The sequence below is a fragment of the Lynx canadensis genome, chromosome B1 (genome assembly GCF_007474595.2).
Source record: "Lynx canadensis isolate LIC74 chromosome B1, mLynCan4.pri.v2, whole genome shotgun sequence".
Lineage (NCBI taxonomy): Eukaryota > Metazoa > Chordata > Mammalia > Carnivora > Felidae > Lynx > Lynx canadensis.
Genome location: NC_044306.2, coordinates 152,673,182 through 152,696,799, shown reverse-complemented (window position 1 = coordinate 152,696,799; position 23,618 = coordinate 152,673,182). Strand labels below are relative to the sequence as shown.

Genomic DNA, 23,618 nt, shown 5'->3' with positions numbered 1-23,618 from the left:
ATACAGGGTAGAGCTCATTTCATGGTCTTTACATCTCCCCATTCTGCACTACCCAGTAAGAAGCACAATTATTGTGAAGTTAATTAAAATTAAGCTGCAGGGCCTTCAAGGACATGGGCCACTTCGATGCCAGTGAGGCACTAGAGAAGTGTTCACCAAATCCATAATTCTGTTAGATTTGCAAAAGTGAGATATTTTTATATTCCTTGTCCTAAGGAAGTTTCCTCACATAGGGTAAGCCTAGAAACAAAACGGCTGCACACAGTTCTTTCATGCATCCTGCTCCTTACCAGGCAAGTGAGGTGTCTGCATGCATGCACTGTGTGGGGCTTTAATCAGCACACTCCCAGGACTTTCATTTGTGAAGTGCTCCACCAAATTAGAAAGTTGTTTCATGTTGCTTGTTCTCCACAACAATTATGTAAAGTAGGTGGTACCAAATTACAAATAAATGAACTGAAGTCAAGAAAAACAAACAAACAAACAAAACCTAAATGAGTGTCCATAGAACTTCAGGTTGGTAAGCAATGGGGATTAGCCAAAAACAAAACCAAACCAAAATCAAACAAACAAACAAAAACAAGATGAGTTTGTTTTTGAATTTCAAAGTCTGAGTTTTTCTCTTTGCTTCTTTTTCTGTAATTTTATGACATTTAATCATTTTCCAACTTTTGTTTCATAAGCTTAAATCAAAAAGCAGTGGGTCGGCTCGGTGGCTCAGTCCGTTAAGCATCTGACTTTAGACAGGTCATGATCTCATGGTCTGTGTGTCCGAGCCCCACGTCAGGCTCTGTGCTGACAACACAGAGCCTGGAGCCTGCTTCAAGTTCTGTGTCTCCCTCTCTCTGCCCCTCCTCCACCCCTGCTCACATTCTCTTTCTCTCTCTCTCTCTCAAAAATAAATAAACATTAAAAACAAGCAAAAACAAAAAAACAAAAAAATAAAACAGTGACTCGCAATCTGCAAGACTAAGTGGTTCTATTGTTATTGTTGCTCCCCAGCCCCTGCCAGAGAAATCAAATAGGATGCTTTGAAACTGGACATGGTTCAAACCCTTCAGACACAGCAGTTTCCAAGTATTTTCTGGTTTTCTCAGAAGGCTGCTTGTACACCCTTGTAGGAGACTCATTACACTGCCCAGAGTAAAACTCTTGAGGGAGAAGGGAGTCCACTGCTATCTTCCATAAGACCAGGTGGCCAGCCTCACCTGTCCAGCTAGCACACAAGGCAAGGGAGGACTGTGGGTGAAAGCCAGGATTTGGCTGGAAGAGAAAGCTCCTGCTGAGGACTGCTGGGCTGAACCGGTGCCAGCCGGATCTACCTGCTGAGTTTGTCTTTACACAGAAAAGACATTAACAAGCATCCTGGAACAAGAAGTTACAGCCAATGCAAAGAAAATAAGTGAGCTATCTTATAAGAAACACAAAACTCAGAGAGACATCTTAAATTCCTATATTTCTGATTTATGAATTAAGTAAACAATCTGCTCTTTAGAGACTGGGTCCCATGATTTATTTAACAGGAAACTATTGCTTGTCACCTAATTTGACATCATGACTTCTTTGGGGGTGTTAAAACATAACCAGTGTGGGTTATTATCCTCTTATCTTACTTTGACTTTGTAGGATTGGAGTGTCTGACAGGAAAGGTGGGAAGGAGGAGGGTTGGAGAGAGAGAGAAAGGGGGGGAAGGAAGTGAAGGAGGAAGGGAGGCACTGAAGGAAAGAGGGAGGGCGGGGAGGGAGATGAGACAGATAAAAATAAGAGTGTGACATTATTATAAGGAAAAAAAAGACACTACCCATCTCTGAGTAAAAGAACAGACTGTATTTTCTCTAAATCTTCCAATACTTAGCCCGAAACATGTTTCCAAGTAAGAACATTTTCTCACAAAGCATATGCAAAATATTTCAAGCCTCAGGTTTTGGCTCTTTGATTTATTTTTTTATTTCATTTCATTTTATTTTATTTTATTTTTTACCAGAATCATTTACTTAACAGAGTTATGGGCTCAGTTTAGTTAGAACTGAAGACATGTGTAATGGATGGAAAAGATGGCCTGGGCAATAGTCCAGCAACTAAAACAGAATTAGAATCATCACAGACACTTTAATCCCAATTATTTAATCTGCGGGGTGTCTAACACCACAAGTATTTGGCATGACTCAACAAAACAGTAGAGTTTACAGAGAAACAGAGGAAGAAAAAAAAACTAAATTGATGGAATAAAAATGAACTAAAGAGCTTTTTTTTTTTTTCATTAGGCTAGGATCTATATCCCCAAAGTGAAATAAATATAAAATTAGAATCTGTGTTGTGTGGAGGGAGGAGGATTAATGGTATTTTCAAAAATAACATATAAAATGAAACCCAAGCACATTATTAATATCAATGTCATAATGATACCACCTTGATATCCCTCCCCACTCTTTCTTCCAGCCTCACCATGACCTGTCTACACACCCCAAAATGTGTCCACGTGCACCTGCACCATCACCTGGCCAAATTACTGCATTCTGCTTAATAAATGTACATTTATGTAATAAATGATTACAGCCATGAACACATGAGGAAAGAATCCATGACCTAGGGTCAACTTTTGACTAACAAAGTTTTGTAAGCTCTCTAATAGTTTATGAAACAATTCAAATGATATTAATAAAGTAACACATAAGCTGATTAGGAAGTAAAGGCTGTGGTTCCTACAGGAAAAGAAGAGCTAGAATAAAGCTTAATAATTACAAACAGCACCTACTAGGTTTTCTGCAACTGAAATGCATTGTAAATGGTATTCTAATTTTTTTTAATGTTTTTCTTTTTTAGAGAGAGAGAGAGAGAGAGCAGAGGAGGGGCAGAGACAAGGAGACACAGAATCCAAAACAGGCTCCAGGTGCCAAGCTGTCAGCACAGAGCCCGATGTGGGGCCGGAACAGAGGAACCATGAGATCATGACCTGAGCTGAAGTCAGACACTTCACCAACTGAGCCACCCAGGCGCCCCTGTAAATGGTATTCTAAAGGCAAAGCTCACACACGTTTTTAAAGAGGATTTTCCAGCAATTTCTAAATAATAGAAATGACTCCTTAGGGTTTCTTTACATCAATAAAGATAAAAAATTATTTAAAAATTACACTAAGTTAAATGACAGTTAATAAATATCATCATGCTAAACCACAGAGTTTTCAAAAACTTCAAGTGGTATACCTACTAAATTAGTTTTATTTTATGTCTTTGTAACACCTGACATTCTCATTGGAGAAGATGAAATATTTGAGTTTTACAAAAAACAAAACAAAAAAGCAAAACCATAAATTATTACACATTTCACCAGACACAATTCTAATTTTTAAGTACCTTACAGTACTTTTCCTGTTTATATATTTATGTTTTTGCTTTCACTAACAGATTATAATCAGTAAGAATTTAAGAAGGTAATGAAAGAAGCTAAAAGGGAATTTAAAAATCTCTATATCTCATGAAATTCATTCGTTAGAATTACATTTTAAATCATTTCATTGTTTTTTATCACTATTATAATATACATTTTAAATCAGAGCTACCCCTTGATTTTCTGTGATCAGAATACATGGGATGAATAAATCCTATATATGTGAAATCTATAGCATCAGAAGAAAGATGAAAATTCCAATCAACTTTTAATACTCAACAATACCTGTGCCACTATCTATTTGTACCATGATTTACAAACAGCAATTTCATACTACAATTTATGGTGTTACTGATCCTACTATTTTTGTGGAAAGTTCTTCATTATGACACCTTGCATATGTTAATAAACATATTACCAATAATGAACTATTGTCCAAAATTTGAATTTAAAATTTTAAACATTGTTTCTTCATCAAAATAAATTTTTGTCTTGTTCAAACACTATAAAATCTATTTCATTAATTCTGAATAAACAAATATCTGGAAAGTCAGAAACTAAAAAGAGAAAAGTAAATATATGATAAAGGCAGATTCCCCTAAATACTCATGCTAATTGTTTCAAAAGTTAAAACCAAACATTTAAGAGTGAATCATTTAGTTTTTAATTTAAACATTAATAGAACCAATAGGAGATTTCCAAAAGATTTCAGTGAGTAACTGTCAAATCTTCCAGTTTTCTAATTGCTACATGGTGCTTTAAAAATTATTATGAGTAGATCAGAGTTTCTCTTATTTGTCTATTTCTTATATCAAATACATCTTACTGAATAAAACCATTGTGTCTATTACTTCAAATATATATAGTATTAAGCTTTTTAAAAATATATAAAACATTTTAATGTGTACTTACAAAGTCCTTAGAATTCATTTTATTTTTTAGCTATGTTTGTACACACTTATAGAAACTAAGTGTACCGCCTTGTCTGGGATAAAATATGGGATAAAATTTTTACTGTGAATTAAAAATACTATTAGGTGTGCTTATGTATACAATAGACTAGGATAACTCCTTTGAAGAAATCACCAACTGATTATATAGATTGTGATAAAATAACAAAATACGTATTTACCCAGTAGAGCAACCAATAGGAGCTATTCTGCTCAACAGATAAATACATATCCACTAGAGATTCTAACTGCAAGAATCATTCTGAGTCTCTAAGGTGACAATTTACATTTTTAGCTTGCATATTGCCTTTTTAGTAAAAATTCACTCTTTCTTGAAAGGGAAAAAAGGACAAATATCACAATCAATTTTTAATGATTTATAATCATCAAGGCTGCATATTCAAACTTCATGTAATTTTGATGCTTTATGAAAACAACTGTGAAACTATTTTAAGATAGTCAAGAATGCCATAAATCGTATTTGAGTATTTAGGTACCTCTGCTAATTCAAATCAAAACTACTCATTAGTAAAATGAAATATACTTGGTAATTTAAGTGCAAAAAATAAAGAGTTATCAATACTTTTTACATTAGTTATTTCTTTAAGACATTAGCAGCATATTTTTCTTTTTAAAAAGAACATTAAGTTTGACTCATATATGTAAAAATAGCTATAATTAGTTAATAAAATATAATAATGCACATTATAGTCTATTTTTACAGTCAAAGGTAGGAAGCTTTCTTCTAAATGAAAGAGAAATTAAGTAGTCATTCAAGCAAATACATAAGAAAGCACTCAAACAAAGGAGATTCAAGTGATCAAGTCAACAGCAAAAATGTAGTGAATACAACTAAAGCATAGTCATTTTCTCAACAGTAGCAATATTGAATTAAGTCAAATATTTAAATAGTTTGAGAATGTTTGTCTATAAATAGCTATACATGTAATTTTGACATTTTGTGCAGATTCTCTAAAAGATCACATTTGGTAGAGAAGATTATTAATAATATAAATAATGGTAAGTTTAGTAATGCATTTCTAAGTATAAAAAAAAACCCTTTTCCCATACCAACTGTAACCTATGTGGATTGAAATAAAGAATTAATAGTATTGATAATTCATAATTATACAAGAATAGTTTCAATAAAAGGAGAAATTTCCATTGTAAATGTAGGAATTGTCCACCTTCTTCTCTGTCTTATGTGAGGAAATGAAATCCTCTCACCTGTCACCCTGACACCCAAGATCTCTGTTTACCTCAAAAAAAATCTTAAAATTAAAGAGTCAACCCTCTGCCCCCCTTTCATGTCTTATAAAGCAAAAAGTCAAAACTCTTCATGGTCTGTTCTACTTCCAACTATCTAAGATTACAAATGGGTAATTGCTCTCTTTTTTTGTTTAGGAGTGTCCTGGTGAGGGAATGATTTTAACTGTCCCTTTTCTGTGGGGTCCTGCCGGTTTATCTAAAAAGAAATGAATTATAACAGGATGACAAGGCCACAAAACAAAGCCATTTGGTTTTACAAATCTATTATGTCCTCCAATCTGTTTTATGGGCCTGGTCCTATTATAAACCAAGAAAAACCCTAAAACAAACTCCGTTTTCCTTTCTTTCCATTGAAAACATCTACAATTTTATGATTGTTTAACAGTTTAGCCTAAAATTTTTTCACTCTGTGTGTGTACATGTGTATTTTTTTTTCCCCAAAGAGCACCTCCACCCCACTTTCTCAAACATACAAAACATTCAGAGACAAGAAACAGGACTTTTCAAACACAAACTGCTGACAACTGTCAGAAGCACTTTACTGGGACATTACTGACTGTAGCTTCAATGAATTAAGCTTGATTCACTGCGGGTGAATCATTTTCAATGCAGAGCTGTTCAGCAGTAATTGGCCAAGAATCCCTGCTGTGAAAAGCACTTGTCAAATAATGCTTGTTTACAAATATATCTCCAGACAGCAAAAAGTGGCAGTTACTGAATAAGTTCAGGGCCACCTCCAATATTCCTAACAGTGGACATGCTCCCTTTTCCTATTAAATCTATTAACATTTTCACTTGTTGATATACTTGCTAATATTTGTCCTGCTTGATCAATCTTAGAAGTTTCTTGCTAAATATGCCTCTGAAGTATTTTATAATAAAAGTTTTTTTTGCATTACACTGCAGTTCAAAGATTTCTTCCACATGTAATTTATGGCTAATGTATGCAAAAAGACAACTAAAGGTATATTTATCTTATCTTAGAATTCACTCTAAAGAGTACATTTTTTTCCTCCAACTGTCTTTTATCCAACATACCTAACATGTATTCCATCTCAATTTAAGATTCTAGATATATGTTTGGCTTTTCCTTTTCAGTTCTGCTTATTTATGCCTACCAAGGTTAAAATTTTAAAATGACTGGAAGAAAAATTACAAATGTAAATTCACATTTATTTCTATTTGCCTTGAATTTTTTTCTCACATGCTGGGAGCATTCATATTATACACATATAGAACATTATATATACATATATATATATATATATACACACACACACACACACACACATATATATACATACTATATATATACATATACTATATATATATATATATATATATACACATACACACACACACACACACACTAGTCTATAGCATCTATGGTTTGCAAAAGCAAAGTATATGTGAGCAAGTTATTAATGGATGCAGCACATACATCCAATCATTATGTCCCTGATCTTCCAAGACCTTCCAGAAATAATCAAAAACAAACTTAAGAACCCCAATTGGAATCTTTAAATAAACAAACTGCTCTTATTAATATCTTAATATAATATTGTTCGATTTATAATAACTCTTACATGCACAAACAAAAAGGGGAGAACATAAATTTTATACAAGAATAGAAGTAATGGTCTGAGATGATACTAATGGAAAGACGTAAAACTGTTGGGTAGAAATGGGATGAATGAGGCGAAGTCATATAATTAATACGATTTTGTTTCCTATTATGTGAAATAGTGATAGACCCCAGCAATCCCCACTTCACTATAGCCCAAGTTTTGCCGTGTGTTGGACTAGCTGGCGAAATGACAATACAACCTGTGGGTGTTAGGTCTGTGCTGTTAACCAGTCTACCTTCCCCAGGATTTGAGCTCTGCTTACAACACCTCAAGAGATCGGTGCTATTTCCTAGCTTCCCTCCATTTCCCTCTGCCTCTTCCTCCCGGCGCAGTCTCAGCCCTTGTGCCCATTCAGCGTCACCCTCCCCCCGGAGACTTTTTTTCCTTCCCTAACCATGAGCTTCTACTCCCTTTCATCTCTACATAAACCCCTTCCCTCATCACACCTGGGAGAGAAATTGAAATATAATGGGAACAGGAAAGGATGATTGGCACTACTATTACTATTACTCTTTAAATCCAAACCAGGATGCCCCTTCCGGTGGAATAAGGCAGTTAATAAAAGGTCTTCAAACCTTGTCATAATCCTCCGGACTTCTAACATAATGCATCTAACATGAGAGGTTAATAAAAGGACTAGTAGTACTTAAAACACTTCTCCAACTTTATCGGGAAGGGAGAAAAATGCAGATTGCTTGGGTTGAGCACGGGAGATCGTCGATAGCCAGACGACTAGATAGGTAGGTAGGTTAGGTAGACAGACGGACAGAGTGAGCTACGCAGAATCCTTAAATCAGATTTAAAACAATAAATTGTAAGGATTAAAGACAGAAGTTCATGGGGTGGGGCAGGGATCTGGATCTGCCCTGCTATCACACGGTTCCTACCGAGCTGGCAGTGCTCCTAAACCAGCTCAGCGCCTTCTCCTCCAGCCACACAACCCGTGCAAGTCACGAGGACACACACGACCCCGAGGCTGCTGCTTCATCTTTCCGGTCCAGCGTCCCCTGCCCTAGGAGTGGAAGGGATTTTTTTTTTTAAGGTTCTGTGCCTCACTCTTGGCATCCGGAGCCTCAAATCGAAATCCCAGTATTCCAGGAAGAGGGGAGGAGGGGTTTTTGATATTTTCGTCGCGAGGCTGACGGTTTCTTGCACCCAGATCTGGATCTGAGATGCTGCTCCCTCACCCCCCACCCCCACCCTAGAGGAATGAGCCCTGGAGCTCAGACCCAAGCGCGGTCCTGGCGTGCGAGAGGAGCGAGCGCGGCCGGAGCCGACCCGGGGCCGAGGGCTGCCGGCCGGGCGGTGGCGGCTCCGGGGCTGAGCACGGCTCCGAGAGCAGCGAGCGTCGCACAGGTGCTGTTTCCGCGAAACCCGCCCTACTCGCCCAGGAGAAAGAAGGGGCAGCCTTCAGGGTCCGGAGCGCAGGATTGGGGGTGGGGCGGGGGCTGAGGGACTCCGGGATCCGGAGCCGGCTGGAGCGGGGCTTTTCCCTCGCGGAGAGACTAGCCCCGGTGGGTCTGAGCAGCAACTTCCTGGCAGCGACACTCCACCTCCCTTCCGCCTCCCGCGGCATCCCACCTTCCCGCCTTCCACTTTGGTGTAATGATGAGCCCCCAAAGTGAAGGGCACCCCACGGTGTGGGGGCGCCTTCTGTCCTTCGCCCTTCCCCTCCCTAGAGAAATAACAGCTCTTGCCACCCACCCCAGAATAGCATGTGGCGATGCCCTAAATAACAGCTTCCAGAAGGCACTTTCCCCCAAAATAAAAGCAGCCGGCCACCCCCACAATATTTCCCATCAGCGGCCCCAAATAACGATTCTAAAAGCCCACCGCTCCCGAAATCGTCGCCGCTGAGCTTCGAACAGTTCTCACTCCCTCCAGCCCGAAATGTCACTTCCCCACGCGTTTAAGTGAGAACCAGCCGCACCCAACCTTCCGGCGTGGGTCTCAGACCTCTCTTTGCCCCCGCTTGCAACTTCCCAGCACCCCCCACCCCCCGACCAGACTCGGTCCACACTCAGGGTAGTCGCACAGCGTTCCGCACCTCTTGTCAAACAATGCAACCAAGCACAGCAGAGGGGGCGAAAAGGCTAGCGAAAGCGGACAAATGTTAATTCGTGATGCGGGATGAGATTTCGTCCGCGGCGGCAGCGTCCAGGGCGCCCCGACCCGCACTTCCAGGCCCCGCCTCGTCCCTCCGCCCCAGGTCGCTGCCGTCCCCACCCCCAACACTACCTTCGTTGCTGGGGCTGGCCAGGAGGGTCCGGAGCGCGGCGCACAGGAGAAGGCACGTCCAGAGGGGGGCCCTGCGAGGTGCGGAGTAGCAGCCGGCCAGAGACGCAGGGGTGCTGGGGTGGCCGTCGCCGCCGCCACCGCCGCCGTTGCCCGGGGGCCTCCGGCGTCCCGCACCCGGGGGCCCCGAGCTCCGCATCTTCTCCTGGCTGCCTCCGCCGCTGCTGTCCCGCGCGGCTCAGTCCGCGGCGCCGGACTCGCGGAGGGGGCGAGGGAGGCTCGCGACTCCTGTGCGTTCCCCGTGGGTCCTCCGCCTTCTGGCACGCGGCGCTTCCAAATGCGGGAACCACGGATCCTCTGAGACGGCCGAAGTTTGCTTCTGGCTCCTCTCTCCCTCCTCTTCGGCGGGCTTAAATTAAATACTAGTTATGGGTGATAGTGCAGCTCTGCACTGGACCCAAGGGTGTCGAGAAGGTCCCGGGTCCTGTTTCTCTGCCTCTGAAGACTTTTAAGGATTGAGGTCTCTAAAATGCCCCTGGGGGAAAGCTAAAGGTTCCTTCTCAGTCTTCAGGGCTGAAACGAAGGTAAGGAAGACAGGTCATCTTCAGTCAAGAAGAAATCCTCCGTAAAAAGAGGAGGAAAGGGCAGGGTGGCTAAGGATAAAGGAAAGGAGTTCAGAAAATACAGGGTGGGGAGAATACGAGAGGCGAGCAAAGGAAAAGATCCAGAGTTCAGAGGCTGGCAGGAGGAAACAGCTGCGGGCTGAGCGCCGACGAGGGGAGGTGGTGGCGGCGGCGAGCGGGCAGGCGCGCGGAGCCCGGCGGCGGCAGCCCGGAGCTGTTGCGGTTCCCGCGGCTCGGGGAGGAAGCTGTGTGCGCGCGGCTGGGAGGACGAGGTTGAAACTGCACCTCCACGGCGCGCTCCTGCTGTGTCTGGAGCTCCGTCGTCTCCTCTGCCTCCCCGCTCTGCACCTCCCACCCGCCTCCCTCCTCCTCCTCCCAGCTCCCCCGCCCTCCGCTGCTCGCTGCCTCGCCAGTGAGAATCTACTGTAAGTGTGAGTTGCTTAGACGAAGTCACACACTCGCGGAGGGAAGTAATCTGAAGGCTGCTGTGGTGAGTGTTGCCTAGCGGTCTCCGGGAGAGGCGCATGTTCCTCCCCGGATAATTAGGGCGCAGAATTCTCCTGACGGTGCCTGCGAAGACTGGGGCTCCCGGGAGGCGGAAGGGAAATCAGCCTTAGGTTCAGCCGGCAGCCCTTGGAGAAGCGGGTCCTTTGGTTTGGCACAGTGCCTGCTGCCCATCGCAGGCTTGTGGCATCAACAACCTTGTCGTCACATAGCCACGTATTCGCAGAGGCTGTGCTGGTCCGTGGCTAGTTTCTTAAACACCCATATCGCTCACTGCTGCTCACCCTTTCTATTCTTCCAATACTTTTGGCAGCTGGGATGGGATAATTAGTCAACATTTTTTTTCAGAAGTAAATTGTCGAATTTCTAAATATAGACACCGTGACTATGATTGAAATTTCAGGGAGTCAAAGAATTCGACTTCCTGAATTTTGCAGTGTGCCAGGTACTTTACGATATATTGATTTAATTTATTAATTTCATTGATAGGATGTGTTAGTTTTGAGAAATTATATGATATGAAGCTATATGCAGTTAATTCCAGTGAAATTAGAATGGGTCAAATAATTTCAGGGTTTAAAAAATACTATTTTAATTTTGTGTGTTCTGCATCGAGAAACTTACAAAACAATTACCAAAAAAGCAGTTTGAAACAATTGACTTTCTATGCTTCACCTCTATTATGTATTCTCTTTAATATTTCTCTTCAATTTTCTCATTCATTCTAAGAGATAACATCTGAAAGGCAGTTGTAATAAATACTGCAAATAAAGCATCTACAAAAAAGTGTGAGTTTAGAAGAAAGGTATCTTGTTTAATTTGGTGTATAGTAACTACTGTGAAAATTCGGTTTGCATTCACACCTAACGAAGGAGACTCAGCTCACCAGCTCTGACATCTAGAGCCCTGTTTGTCTTCACAATAAATTTCTCATCATCTTTAGCTGATGACATTTGTTTCTTGTTTAAATATTTGCGGTAAAGATGAAAGAATAAAGAAGCAGTGATGCAATTTTATAAAGAGATAGAAGCTTATCTTTGATTTTCTTTTTTCCTGAAATGTTTTGGCACCAGAAATCTAAAAGCAGCTTCTTTCCATTATAGTGTGCTCCAAATGCATGAAGTAAATTTAAAGAAATGGCAGTGAATCAGCCTTTCAGTTTGGCAAAAACCTCATGGTTAGATGCAGAGTTGAATTTTATGTTTCTATTTGAAGACCATTCAAAATGTAAGCTCCTCCCTCCAAACTATAGTTGAATTACTTGAAAAAATATATATCTAAACAGACAATCAACTAAGTTATCTAAAACCTACAGATAGGCAATAATGATAATGTGAAACATAGGCAGTTTAATTGGGCTTTGAAATTGTTGCCTTACCTCTATAGACCTCAGTATCCTCATCAGTAAAATGAGGGATTTGGAGAAAATGATCAAGTTCCTTCTCTTCCATATCCTTTGCACTTCTATGTTACTGCCCTTGTCACCTATCACCAAATATTTACTCTTAACCTCAAAACTATTAAATTTCTTCAGCCTGACATTGAAAGTCTTCTACTACAAAGATCTTAAGTAAAATTTCCATTTTGTTTTACCTTAAAATTTGAAATACACTGTTCCCTAAATTGCCTCATACCTTTGTTTTTATGTCTGTCACTCCATCCTATAGAAGTTTCACCCCTGAAAAATTTAACACTCTCCCCACACACACAAACTCACACATACACATCTTTCTCATCTAAAATCCTACCCAGGGTCCAAAGAGAATGGACATTCTATACTGTTGTTATTCACAAAAAGAAGTGATTCGGTTCTCCTTCTCAAAGTATTCATAGCTTATGATTTATGTCAATCAACATAATGGCAATATTTTCTGAATGAAAAACTGGAACAAGTTAGCTAACAACTATAAGCATATATATTGAGATAAAAATAATTTAAAGTTGGGTATGTCAAAGAAAACTTAGTAGTTTTCACTGTGTTGGCTAATTATGTTATCCCCCACTCAAGATAGTTAACTCTTTCTAAAGTGACTAAGGCCACAGAATGCCAAATCCTTCATGTTCTTCACCTTAAATGGCAGCCATCTTTCTCACGGTTGTTTAAAAATATTTGTTGCATGTCCTTAAAAGAATGAACAGCTGTAAAATAGAGCCTCGCTTACAGCAATTAAAGAGTTAATCAGACAAGTTAAGGAGGATGGCTTGGTTTGGGCCTCAGTCTCAAAAGAGATCTTATATTTGGCCATTTGTTGATTTCTTAGAACGTAAATACTCTTTTAGCATACTCACATTGGACCACAGTATTGCTAGAAAACTACATTTGTCTTTTTCCTTCATACTACTGCTTTGCACAAGAAAAGGCTAAAACATCAGTAGGAGCTTAGAAGTCCTATTGTTTGCTTTTCTTTTGCTTGGGATAACTGCTGTGGCCTCAAAAGGTGAACGTGGCTGATGTCTCCTAGATCTCACCTTGGATTTGGCTTTTTACTAAGCTTTCGTGAAGAAGAGAAATTCAGAATCACATTGATTAGATATCTTGGAAGGTTACTACCCTATAAAAGGTATTACAGTTAAGTTCAAGGTATTAATAAGCCTAAATATCTTTACTGCATTCAAAGTAGAACAACAAAAACAATTATACTAAGCAGAATTGCTAGTAATTACTGAAGATTGCTATGTGTGAAGCATTATATCATGTTTTACATTAATTATTTTACTTAATACTGACATTTTAACCACATTGTTGGTATAATTATTAGCCCCATGTTTATGAAGAGAAGACTGAGGAAATGAGGTTAGGCAACCTGAGTAGTTTCACAGCTGCTAAGACATGGGAATTTTAGCCCATGGCACTGGCTCTCTGAAGAAAATTGTAATATAATGGAAGTAAAGAATAAATTTGATAACCAGTCATTCAGAAATGAAAAAAAAAAAAAAAAAGAGGACTGTCCCCAAATTCTGCATTAATGGGAACAATTAATGAATAAAAAATACTTCAATTTTTAAGTTCACTTAAATCCAAAAGCAATAGCCAAATAATATATAGTACAGGTCAGAAAAATGAATAGGAGAAAACAAGAAACAAGTGATCCTATATAAGCATTATTTGGAGAAAAAGACTGTCTTCTGTAAACAAAAACACACATACAATCTGTGTACAATGGAGAGACAATAGACCAAATCAAGAAAATAAACAGTAAGGTGTGTAGACAGATAATATTAATACAAACAGCACAAAACCCATGTAAACTATGGTAGAAAACATAAGCAACAGTCTTTACGAAAATAATGTAAGTAAAACATCAAAAACCAAAGAGCATTTTTTTCTAAAATATGTATTATTGGCAATTTTTTACATAATTGTTTTAAATGTTTGTCACTTAGCTGCATGCTTTCTTTCAGAGAATTTTGTGAAAAAAAAACAAAAGCAAAGCAAACTTTTAATCCATGGTAGATTTGAGATATGAAATTATAAGATAGCTTAATGGAACTGTAATATGTACTAATGAAGTTAATTTTTCAAGTCCATGATTTCCTGAGGAGGATACATATATGGTGATGTTAATTATTTTGACCCCAAAGGAAAAGGCTGACTAAAATATATTTAAGCAATCAATAGCTCTTAAAGTTCACAACCAAGAAAATGCTAATGTATTCGTTATTTTATGTTGCATTTTAATTTAATTAACATAAAACAGATAATAGTTTAATTTTTGTTCATAGTTATCTTGTTTAAGAATTTTTCTGAAGTCCTCGAATCACTTTTCTCTACTAATTACCCACATTTTTGCTATTAATGTTCAATTTAATTGTATTTCAATTTAATTTATTATTAAATGAGTATTTAACTTAAAAAATAAGGAATAAATAGCTTTGTAATTAGTTAATGAGGGTTTAATATATAAATTATTTTATTACTTAACAAGTTTAAGGAAAAAAAAACAGCCTGTTAGGGCAGTGAATCTATCATGTATGATGCTGTCATGGTGGAATATGACATTATATACTTGTCAAAATGTATTACATGTACCACACCAAGAGTGAACCCTAATGTAAACTATGGACTTTAGTTAATAACAGTGTCTCAATATTGGCTTATCAGTTGTAATAAATGTCACCTTTACACCTTAAAAAATATTAACATATTGGCATCATAATGAGCCGTCATTTTTTGTGTTTTCTATGAATATCAAGAAGATAATAAAGTCTTCCTCTGTCAATGAGTATTAATAGAGAATATTGTAGCAAAGAATAAGGAGCAAGATATTTAAATAAATTAGAGTGAGCCCAAGAGCCACTGATTTTTACTGTTGTTGGAGGTTGGTTTATTCTCTAATCATTCTGTGATCGATGTGTGAGGGCTATTGACATTTGAGTGTAGCGGGAGGCCAATGCTGCTATAGTTGATGAGGAACCAAACTGACTTTGGTTGTTCTTTGGTTGTTGTTTGCCTCCAGGATCTTGGATAAGTGGCATCCTATGAAGATGTGAACAATGAAATAATAAGGACTCTCAGGGCTAAAGAAGACGGAAAAGCGTGCTCAGAAGAGTCCCAAGATTGAAGTGATACACTGTGAGTGACTCACTTCACTTAAAACTCACCTATTCTAACCATCTTCTGGATTCCAGAAGTGCATGCTGTTATATGAAAAATAAGTTGTAGCATTTTTCATATTCAAAAGAATGTTTTTTTTTATTAAATTCAGTGCATATACTCGAAATTCATAAATAAGGACACCTGGGTGGCTCAGTCGGTTGAGTATCCGACTTTGGCTCAGGTCATGATCTCATAATTCATGAGTTCGAGCCCCACTTCGGGCTCACTGCTGTCAGCTTGTCAGCACAGAGCTTGCTTCAGATCCCCTGTCCCCCTCTCTCTGCCCCTTCCCTGTTTGCACTATGCCAAAAATAAATAAATATTAAAAAAAAAGAAGTTCATAAATAATCCACTCATAGGAGAACATATTTTATAACTAGCTATAGTTTACTAGGGGAAAAACTGATAAATTTACCCAATGGCATAAATAAATAAGGGTTGTATATGTGATCAAGCTTTTGATAAATGCTTGATTGGTTGTCCCACACTGTCCCAAATTGGTTGTCTCTGGAAAGGCTTCTAGGTAAAAGCTGGTAATGATAATCTCATGTACTCTCATACTCTGTTGCTGGAAAGTGAATTTAGAATATCTCTTGTAGGGTGGTTTTGCAAAATCAAATGTTTTTAAAATGTGGTAGCTTTATATCTAGCAGCTAGAAATTTTAAATTTTAAGCAAACACATTAATTAAAATGGGTTAAAAGATGAAACATAATGGTATTTTTAAAGTTTTTGTTTCAATTCCAGTTAGTTAACATATGGGGTAGTATTGGTTTCGGGGATGCAATATAGTGACTTAACACTCCCATGCCACACCTGGTGCTCATGATTACAAGTGCACTCCTTAATCTCCATCACCTATTTAACTCATCCCCCACTCACCTCCTTTCGAGTAACCATCAGTTTGTTTTCTACTTACGACTCTGTTTCTTGGTTTGTCTTGCTCTCTATTTTTGCTTTCCTCTTTTATTTTGTTTAATAACTTCCATATGTGAATGAAATCATATGGTATTTGTCTTTCTCTGACTTATTTCACTTAGCATAATACTCTCTAGCTCCATTCCTGTTAAGGAAAATGGCAAAATTTCATTCATTCTTATGGCCGAGTAATAGTCTAGTGCACATGTATATGTACCACTTCCTTATGCAGTCATCAGTTGATAGACACTTGTGCTATTTCCATAATTTGACTATTGTAGTAATGCTGCTATAAACATCAAGGTGCATGTATCCCTTTGAATGAGTATTTTTGTATTCTCTGGGTGAATACCTAGTGCAATTGCTGGATCTTAGGGTAGTTCTACTTTTAACTTTTTGAGGAACCTCCATAATGTTTTCCAGAGTGGCTGTTTGCATTCCCACCAACAGAGCAAGAGGGTTCCCCTTTATCCACATCATCCCCAACACTTGTTTATGGTGGTTCTGATTTTAGTCATTCTGACATGTGTGATGTAATATTGCATTGTAGCTTTGATTTTCAGTTCCCTGACAATCAGTCATGTTGAGCATCTTTTCATGTGTCTGTTGGCCATCTGTATGTCTTCTTTGGAAATATGTCTATTCATGTCTTCTGCCCATTTTTTTAATTGGACTATTCATTTTTTTGGGTGTTGTGTTTTATAGGTTCTTTATATATTTGGGATACTAGCCATTTGTCAGATATGTCATTTGCAAATATCTTCTCCAATTCCATAGGTTGTTTTTTCCTTTTGCTGTTTGTTTTCTGCACTGTGCAGAAGCTTTTTATTTTGATGTACTCTCAGTAGTTTAGTTTTGTTTTTGTTTCCCTTGCTTCAGGAGACATATCTAGAAAACTGTTTCTATAGCCAATGTCAGAGAATTACTGCCTGTGGTCTCTTCTAGTATTTTCATGGTTTCAGGTCTCATATTTAGATCCTTAATCCATTTTGGATTTATTTTTGTGTATAATGTAAGAAAGCCCAGTTTCATTCTTTTGCATGTTGCTGTCTAGTTTTCCAACACCATTTGTTGAAGAAATTGTCTTTGGATTGGAAATTCTTTGGATATTCTTTCCTGATTTTTTTAAATGTAATTGACCATATAGTTGTGAGTTTATTTCTGAGTTATCTATTCTGTTTCATTGATCTATGTGTTTATTTTGTGCCAGCACCATACTCTTTTGATTACTGTAGCTTTGTAATATAACTTTATGTCCATAATTATGATTCCTCTATCTCTGCTTTTCTTTTTCAAGACTGCTTTTCAGGGTCTTCTGTGGCTCCATATAGAACAATATTGTTTGTTCTAGCTGTGTGAAAATACTGTTGGTACTTTGATAGGGATTGCATTAAATGTATAGATTGCATTAAATGTATAGATATGTTGCTTTGGGTGGTACAGACATTTTAACGATATTTGCTCTCCAATCCATGAACATAGGATGTCTTTCTATTTTATTTGTGTCATCTTCAATTTCTTTCATCAGTGTTTTATCATTTTCAGAGTACAGATCTTTCACCTCTTTGGTTAGGTTTATTCATAGGTATCTTATTGGTTTTGGTACAATTGTAAATGGGATTGATTCCTTAGTTTCTCTTTCTGTTGCTTACATTATTGGTGTATAGAAATGCAACAGATTCCTGTATGTTGATTTTATATCCTGAGAATTTACTGAATTTGTTTATCCATTCTAACAGTTTTTGGGTGGAGTTATTCAGTTTTCTGTATAGAGTATCATGTCATCTGAAAATGGTGAAAATTTTATCTCTTCTTGTTGATTTGTATGCTTTTTTATTTTTATTTGTTGTCTGATTGCTGTATCTAGGATTTCCAGTACTATGTTAAATAAAAGTGGTGAGAGTGGACATCCCTATCTTGTTCCTGACCATAGTGGAAAAGCTCTCAGATTTTCCACATAGAGGATTATATTAGCTGTGGGTTTTTCATATGTGGCCTTTATTGTGTTTAATTATGTTTTCCCTAAACCTACTTTTTTTGAGAGTTTTTACATAAATGGATGTTGTACTTTGTCAAATGCTTTTTCTGAAATGCATTTATTGAAATGATCATATGATTTTTATCTTTTCTTTTATTAATGTGGTGTGTCTCATTGTTTGATTTGCAAATATTGAACCACTCATGCAACCCAGTAATAAATCCCACTTCATCAAGGTTAGTGATTTTTTAATATATATTCTTGGATCAGTTTGCTAGTATTTTATTGAGAATTTTGCATCCATGTTCATCAGAGATTTTGTCCTGTAGTCTCTTTCTTAATGGAGTCTTTGTCTGGTTTTGGTATCAGGGTAATGCTGGTCTCATAGAACGAATTTGAAAACTTTCTTTCATTCTCTGTTTTTTGGAAAAGTTTAAAAAGAGTAGGTTTCTTTAAATGTTTAGTAGAATTTTCTTGTGAAGCCATCTGGTCCTGGACTTTTGTTTTTTGGGAGTTACTGATACAGTTTCTTTGCTGGGGATATAAAATGTACAGAAATTGGTTGCATTTCTATACACCAATAATGAAGCAACAGAAAGAGAAATCAAGAAATTGATCCCACTTACAATTCCACCAAGACCCATAAAATACCTAGGAATAAGCCTAACCAAAGATATAAAAGATCTGTTATGCCGAAAACTATAGAAAACTTATGAAACAAATTGATGAAGACACAAAGAAATGGAAAAATATTCCATGTTCATGGATTGGAAGAACAAATATTGTTCATATGTCAATACTAGCCAAAGCAATCTACACATTCAATGCAATCCCAATCAAAATTGCACTGGTATTCTTCTCAGAGCTAGAGCAAACAATCCTAAAATTTGTATGGAATCACAAAAGACCCTGAATAGCCAAAGTAATGTTGAAAAAGAAAACCAAAGTGGGAGGCATCACAATCCCAGACTTTAGCTTCTATTACAAAGCTGTAATCATCAAGGCAGTATGATATTAGCACAAAAACAGACACATAGACCAATGGAATAGAATAAAGAACCCAGAATTGGACCCACAAATGTATGGCCAACTAATCATTGACAAAACAGGAAAGAGTATCCAATGGAAAAAAGACAGTCTCTTTAGCAAATGGTGCTGGGTGAACTAGACAGCAACATGCAGAAGAATGAAACTGTAACACTTTATCACACCACACACAAAAATAAACTCAAAATGGATAAAAGACCTAAGTGCGAGACAGGAAACCATCAAAACCCTAGAGGAGAAAAACAGGCAACAACCTCTGTGACCTCAGCCACAGCAACTTCTTACTCAACACTTCTCCAAAGGCAAGGGGAAATAAAAGCAAAAATGAACTATTGGGACCTCATCAAGATTAAAAGCTTCTGCACTGCAAAGGAAACAATCAACAAAACTAAAAGACAACAGATGAAGTGGGAAAAGATATTTGCAAATGACATATCAGATAAAGGGTTAGTATCCAAAATCTATAAAGAATTTACCAAACTCAATATCTGAAAAAAAATCCAGTGAAGAAGTGGGTACGCTCACCACTTCTTTTCCAAAGAAGACACCTAGATGGCCACAGACACATGAAAAGATGCTCAACATCGCTCATCATCAGGAAAATGCAAATCAAAACCACACTAAAATACCACTTCCCACCTGTCAGAGTGGCTAAAATTAACAACTCAGGAAACAAAAGATGTTAGCGAGGATGTGGAGAAATGGGAACCCTCTTGCACTATTGGTGGGAATGCAAACTGGTGCAGCCAATCTGGAAAACAGTGTGGACGTTCCTCAAAAATTAAAAATAGAACTACCCTACTACCCAGCAATAGTACTACTAGGAATTTATCCAAAGGATACAGGAGTGCTGATTCACAGGGGCACATGTACACCAATGTTTATAGCAGTGCTTTCAACAATAACCAAATTATGGAAAGAGCCCAAATTTCCATCAACTGATGAATGGATAAAGATGTGGCCTATGTATACAATGGAATACTCCTTGGCAATGAGAAAGAATGAAATATTTCCATTTGCAACAATGTGGATGGAACTGGAGGGTATTATGCTAGGTGAAATAAGTCATTCAGAGAAGGACAGATATCATATGTTTTCATATGTGGAATTTGAGAAACTTAACAAAAGATCATAGGAGAAGGGAAGAGGGAAGAAAATAGTTTCAAACAGAGAGGAAGGCAAACCATAAGAGACTCTTAAATACAGAAAACAAACTGAGGGTTTATGGGAGGGTCAGGGGAGAGGGGAAAATGGGTGATGGGCATGGAGGAGGGCACCTGTTGGGATGAGCACTGGGTGTTGTAGGTAGGCGATGAATCATGGGCATCTACTCCTAAAGTCAAGAGCACACTGTATACACTGTATGTTAGCTAAATTGACAATAAATTATATTTATAAATAAACAAAAAAATAAAATTTATTTGCTGGTTATAAGTCTGCTCAAGTTTTCTATTCCTTCCTTTTTCAGTTTTGGTAGTTTATATGCTTGTAGAAATTTATCCATTTCTTCTAGGCTGTCCAATTTGTTGGCATATAATTTTGCATAATATTCTCTTAGAATTGTTTTTATCTTTCTGCAGTGTTGGTTGTTATTTGTGATTTCACTTATTTGAGTCTTTTTTATTTTTGGTAAGTCTGGGTAGAGGTTTATAAATGTTATTAATTTTTTAAGCAAGTGCCTGGTTTCATTGATATGTTCCATTGTATTTTTAGTTTCTATATTTATTTCTATTCTAATCTTTATTATGTCCTTCCTTCTGCTGGTGTTACCTTCATTTGTTGTTCTTTTTCTAGCTCCTTTAGGTGTAACACTAGGTGGCTTATTTTCTTTTTTGTTTTTTGAGGTAAGCCTGCATTGCTATATGCTTCCCTCTCAGGACTGATTTTCCTGCATCCCAAAGATTTGGGGCTGTTCTATTTTCATTTTCATTTGTTTCCATGTTTTTTTCTATTTCTTCTTTGATTTCCTGGTTGATCCATTCATTTTCAGTAGCATGTATTAGTGGTCTTCCCAGATTTTTTCTTGTGGTTGATTTCTAGTTGCATAGTGTTGTGGTCAGAAAAGGTGCATCGTATGACTTCAGTCTTTTTGTATTTATTGAGTCCTGTTTTGTGATCAGACATGAGAACTATTCTGGAGAATGTACCATGTGCACTTGAAAAGAATGCATATTCTGCTGCTTTAGGGTGGAATGTTCTTAGCATATCTGTTAAATCCATCTGGTCCACTGTCTAATTCAAAGCCATTGTTTCCTTATTTATTTTCTGTTTAGATGATCTGTCCATTGATGTAAGTGGAGTGTTAAATTCCCCCACTATTATTGTATTATTATCAATTAGTTCCTTTATGTCTGTTATTAATTTATATATTTTGGTGCTTGGAAGCACCAAATGTTGCTATGTTGGGTGCAGAAATATTTACAATAGTTATACCTTGCTGTTGGATTGCCCCCTTTATTATTTTATAGTGCCCTTCTTTGTCTCTTGTTATAATCTTTGATTTAAAGTCTAGTTTTTCCTTTTTTTTTAAGTTTATTTATTTATTTATTTATTTATTTATTTATTTATTTATTTTTGAGAGACAGAGAGAGAGAGAGAAAGAGAGAGAGCACAATCTGGGGAGGGGCAGAGAGAGAGGGAGACAAAGAATCTGAAGCAGGCTCCAGGCTCTGAACTGTCAGCACAGAGCCTGACGTGGAACCTGAACCCATGAACTGTGAGATGATGACCTGAGCTAAAGTCAAATGTTCAAGTGACAGAGCCACCCAGGTGCCTCTAAAGTCTAGTTTTTCCAGGGGTACATGGGTGGATCAGTCGGTTAAGCATCCGACTTCAGCTCAGGTCATGATCTCACAGCACGTGAGTTTGAGCCCCATTTCAGGCTCTGTGCTGACAGCTTGGAGCCTGGATCCTGCTTTGGATTCTCTGTCTCCCTCTCTCTCTCTCTCAAAAATAAATAAACATTAAAAAAATACCTTTAAAGTCTGGTTTTTCCAATATAAGTATTGCTACTCCAGCTTTCTTTTGATGCCCATTTGCATGATAAATGTTTTTCCATCCCTTCACTTTCAATCTGGAGGTGTCTTTAGTTATAAAATGAGTAACTTGTTTTCTTTTGTTTGTTTGTTTTTGTTTTTGTTTTTAATTCATTCTGACACCCTATGTCTTTTGATCGGTTTAGTCCATTAACATTCAAAGTAATTATTGATAGAAAATATTTATTATAATTGTAATTTACTAAATTATCTATTTATTATGTATTTATTTCCATTTTATTACTTGTTTTCTCATTTTGTTCCGATCCTTTCTTATCTTTGGTCTCTCTTTTCTAAATTTTTTTTTAACATTTATTTATTTTTGAGAGACAGAAAGAAAAAGAGCGTGAGCAGGGGAGGGGCAGAGAGAGAAGGAGACACAGGATCTAAAACAGGCTCCAGGCTCTGATAAAGCTGTCAGATTAGAGCCAGACATGGGGCTCGCACCCAGGAACCATGAGATCATGACCTGAGCTGAAGTCAGACGCTTAACAGACTGAGCCACCCAGGCACCCTTAGTCTCTCCTTTCAACTCATAGTCACCTTTAATATTCTTGCAGGGTTGGTTTTATGGTCATGAACTTCTTTAGTTTTTGTTGGTCTGGGAAACACTTTGTGTTCCCTTCTATTTTGAATGATACTAACTGGATAGAGTATTCTTGCTGCAGATTTTTCCCATTCAGTACTTTGAATATATCATGCCAGTCCCTTCTGGCTTGCCATGTTTCTGTTGAGAAATCTCCAGGTAGCCTTATGGATTTTCCTTTGTAAGTTAAGGACTTCTTTTTTCTTACTACTTTTAGGTTTTTTTTATTTATCACTATATTTTGCAAATTTAATTACAATATGTCTTGGTGTTGTCCTGCTTTTGTTGATTTTGTTGGGAGATCTCTGTGCCTCCTAGATCTGGATGTCTGTTTCCTTCTCCAGCTTAGGGATGTTTTCAGCTATTATTTGTTCAAATAAATTTTCTGCCCCCTTTTCTTTCTCTTCTTCTTCTAGGACTCCTATAATAGGAATGCTATGACATTTGAAGGAGTCACTAAGTTCCCTAAGTCTATCCTTGTCTTGTGTAATTCTTTTTTCTCTTTTTTCCATCTTGATTACTTTCCATGACTCTGTGTTCTAGGTCACTAATTTGGTCATCTGCTTCTTCCAGTTTGCTGTTCATTGCATCAGGCCTGTTTCTAATCTCGTTTATTGTACTCTTCATCTCTGATTCTTTTTTAACTCTTTTATCTCTAAGGTAAGGGTCTGACTCATGTCTTCTTTTCTCAAGTGCAGTGAGCATCTTTTTGATTGTTGCTTTAAATTCTCTATCAGGGATGTTACTTATATCTGATTTGCTTAGATATCTGCCCATGACCTTATCTTGTTCTTTTATTTGAGATAAATTCCTCCATCTTGTCATTTTGTCTGAGTTTCTGCCTTCTTCTCTGTGTTAGAA

At 37.7% G+C, this 23,618-nt stretch overlaps 1 protein-coding gene and 1 long non-coding RNA gene across 6 annotated transcripts in view; one reads left to right on the top strand and one right to left on the bottom strand.

Moving 5' to 3' along the window:
* The window catches only part of EPHA5 (EPH receptor A5), a 338,688-nt gene extending 329,019 nt beyond the window's left edge, over nucleotides 1-9,669 (bottom strand). For all 4 annotated transcript variants that reach the window (XM_030313778.1, XM_030313781.1, XM_030313779.1 and 1 more), the window contains exon 1: nucleotides 9,474-9,669. In XM_030313778.1, the coding sequence (XP_030169638.1) occupies nucleotides 9,474-9,669 (196 nt within the window). The remainder of the gene's footprint in view (nucleotides 1-9,473) is intronic.
* Nucleotides 9,670-10,530: 861 nt separating this feature from the next.
* Nucleotides 10,531-23,618, top strand: part of LOC115512595 — an 85,986-nt gene continuing 72,898 nt past the window's right edge. For both annotated transcript variants that reach the window (XR_003968433.1, XR_004343581.1), the window contains exons 1-2: nucleotides 10,531-10,583; nucleotides 15,055-15,170. This is a non-coding gene — a long non-coding RNA (uncharacterized LOC115512595). The remainder of the gene's footprint in view (nucleotides 10,584-15,054; nucleotides 15,171-23,618) is intronic.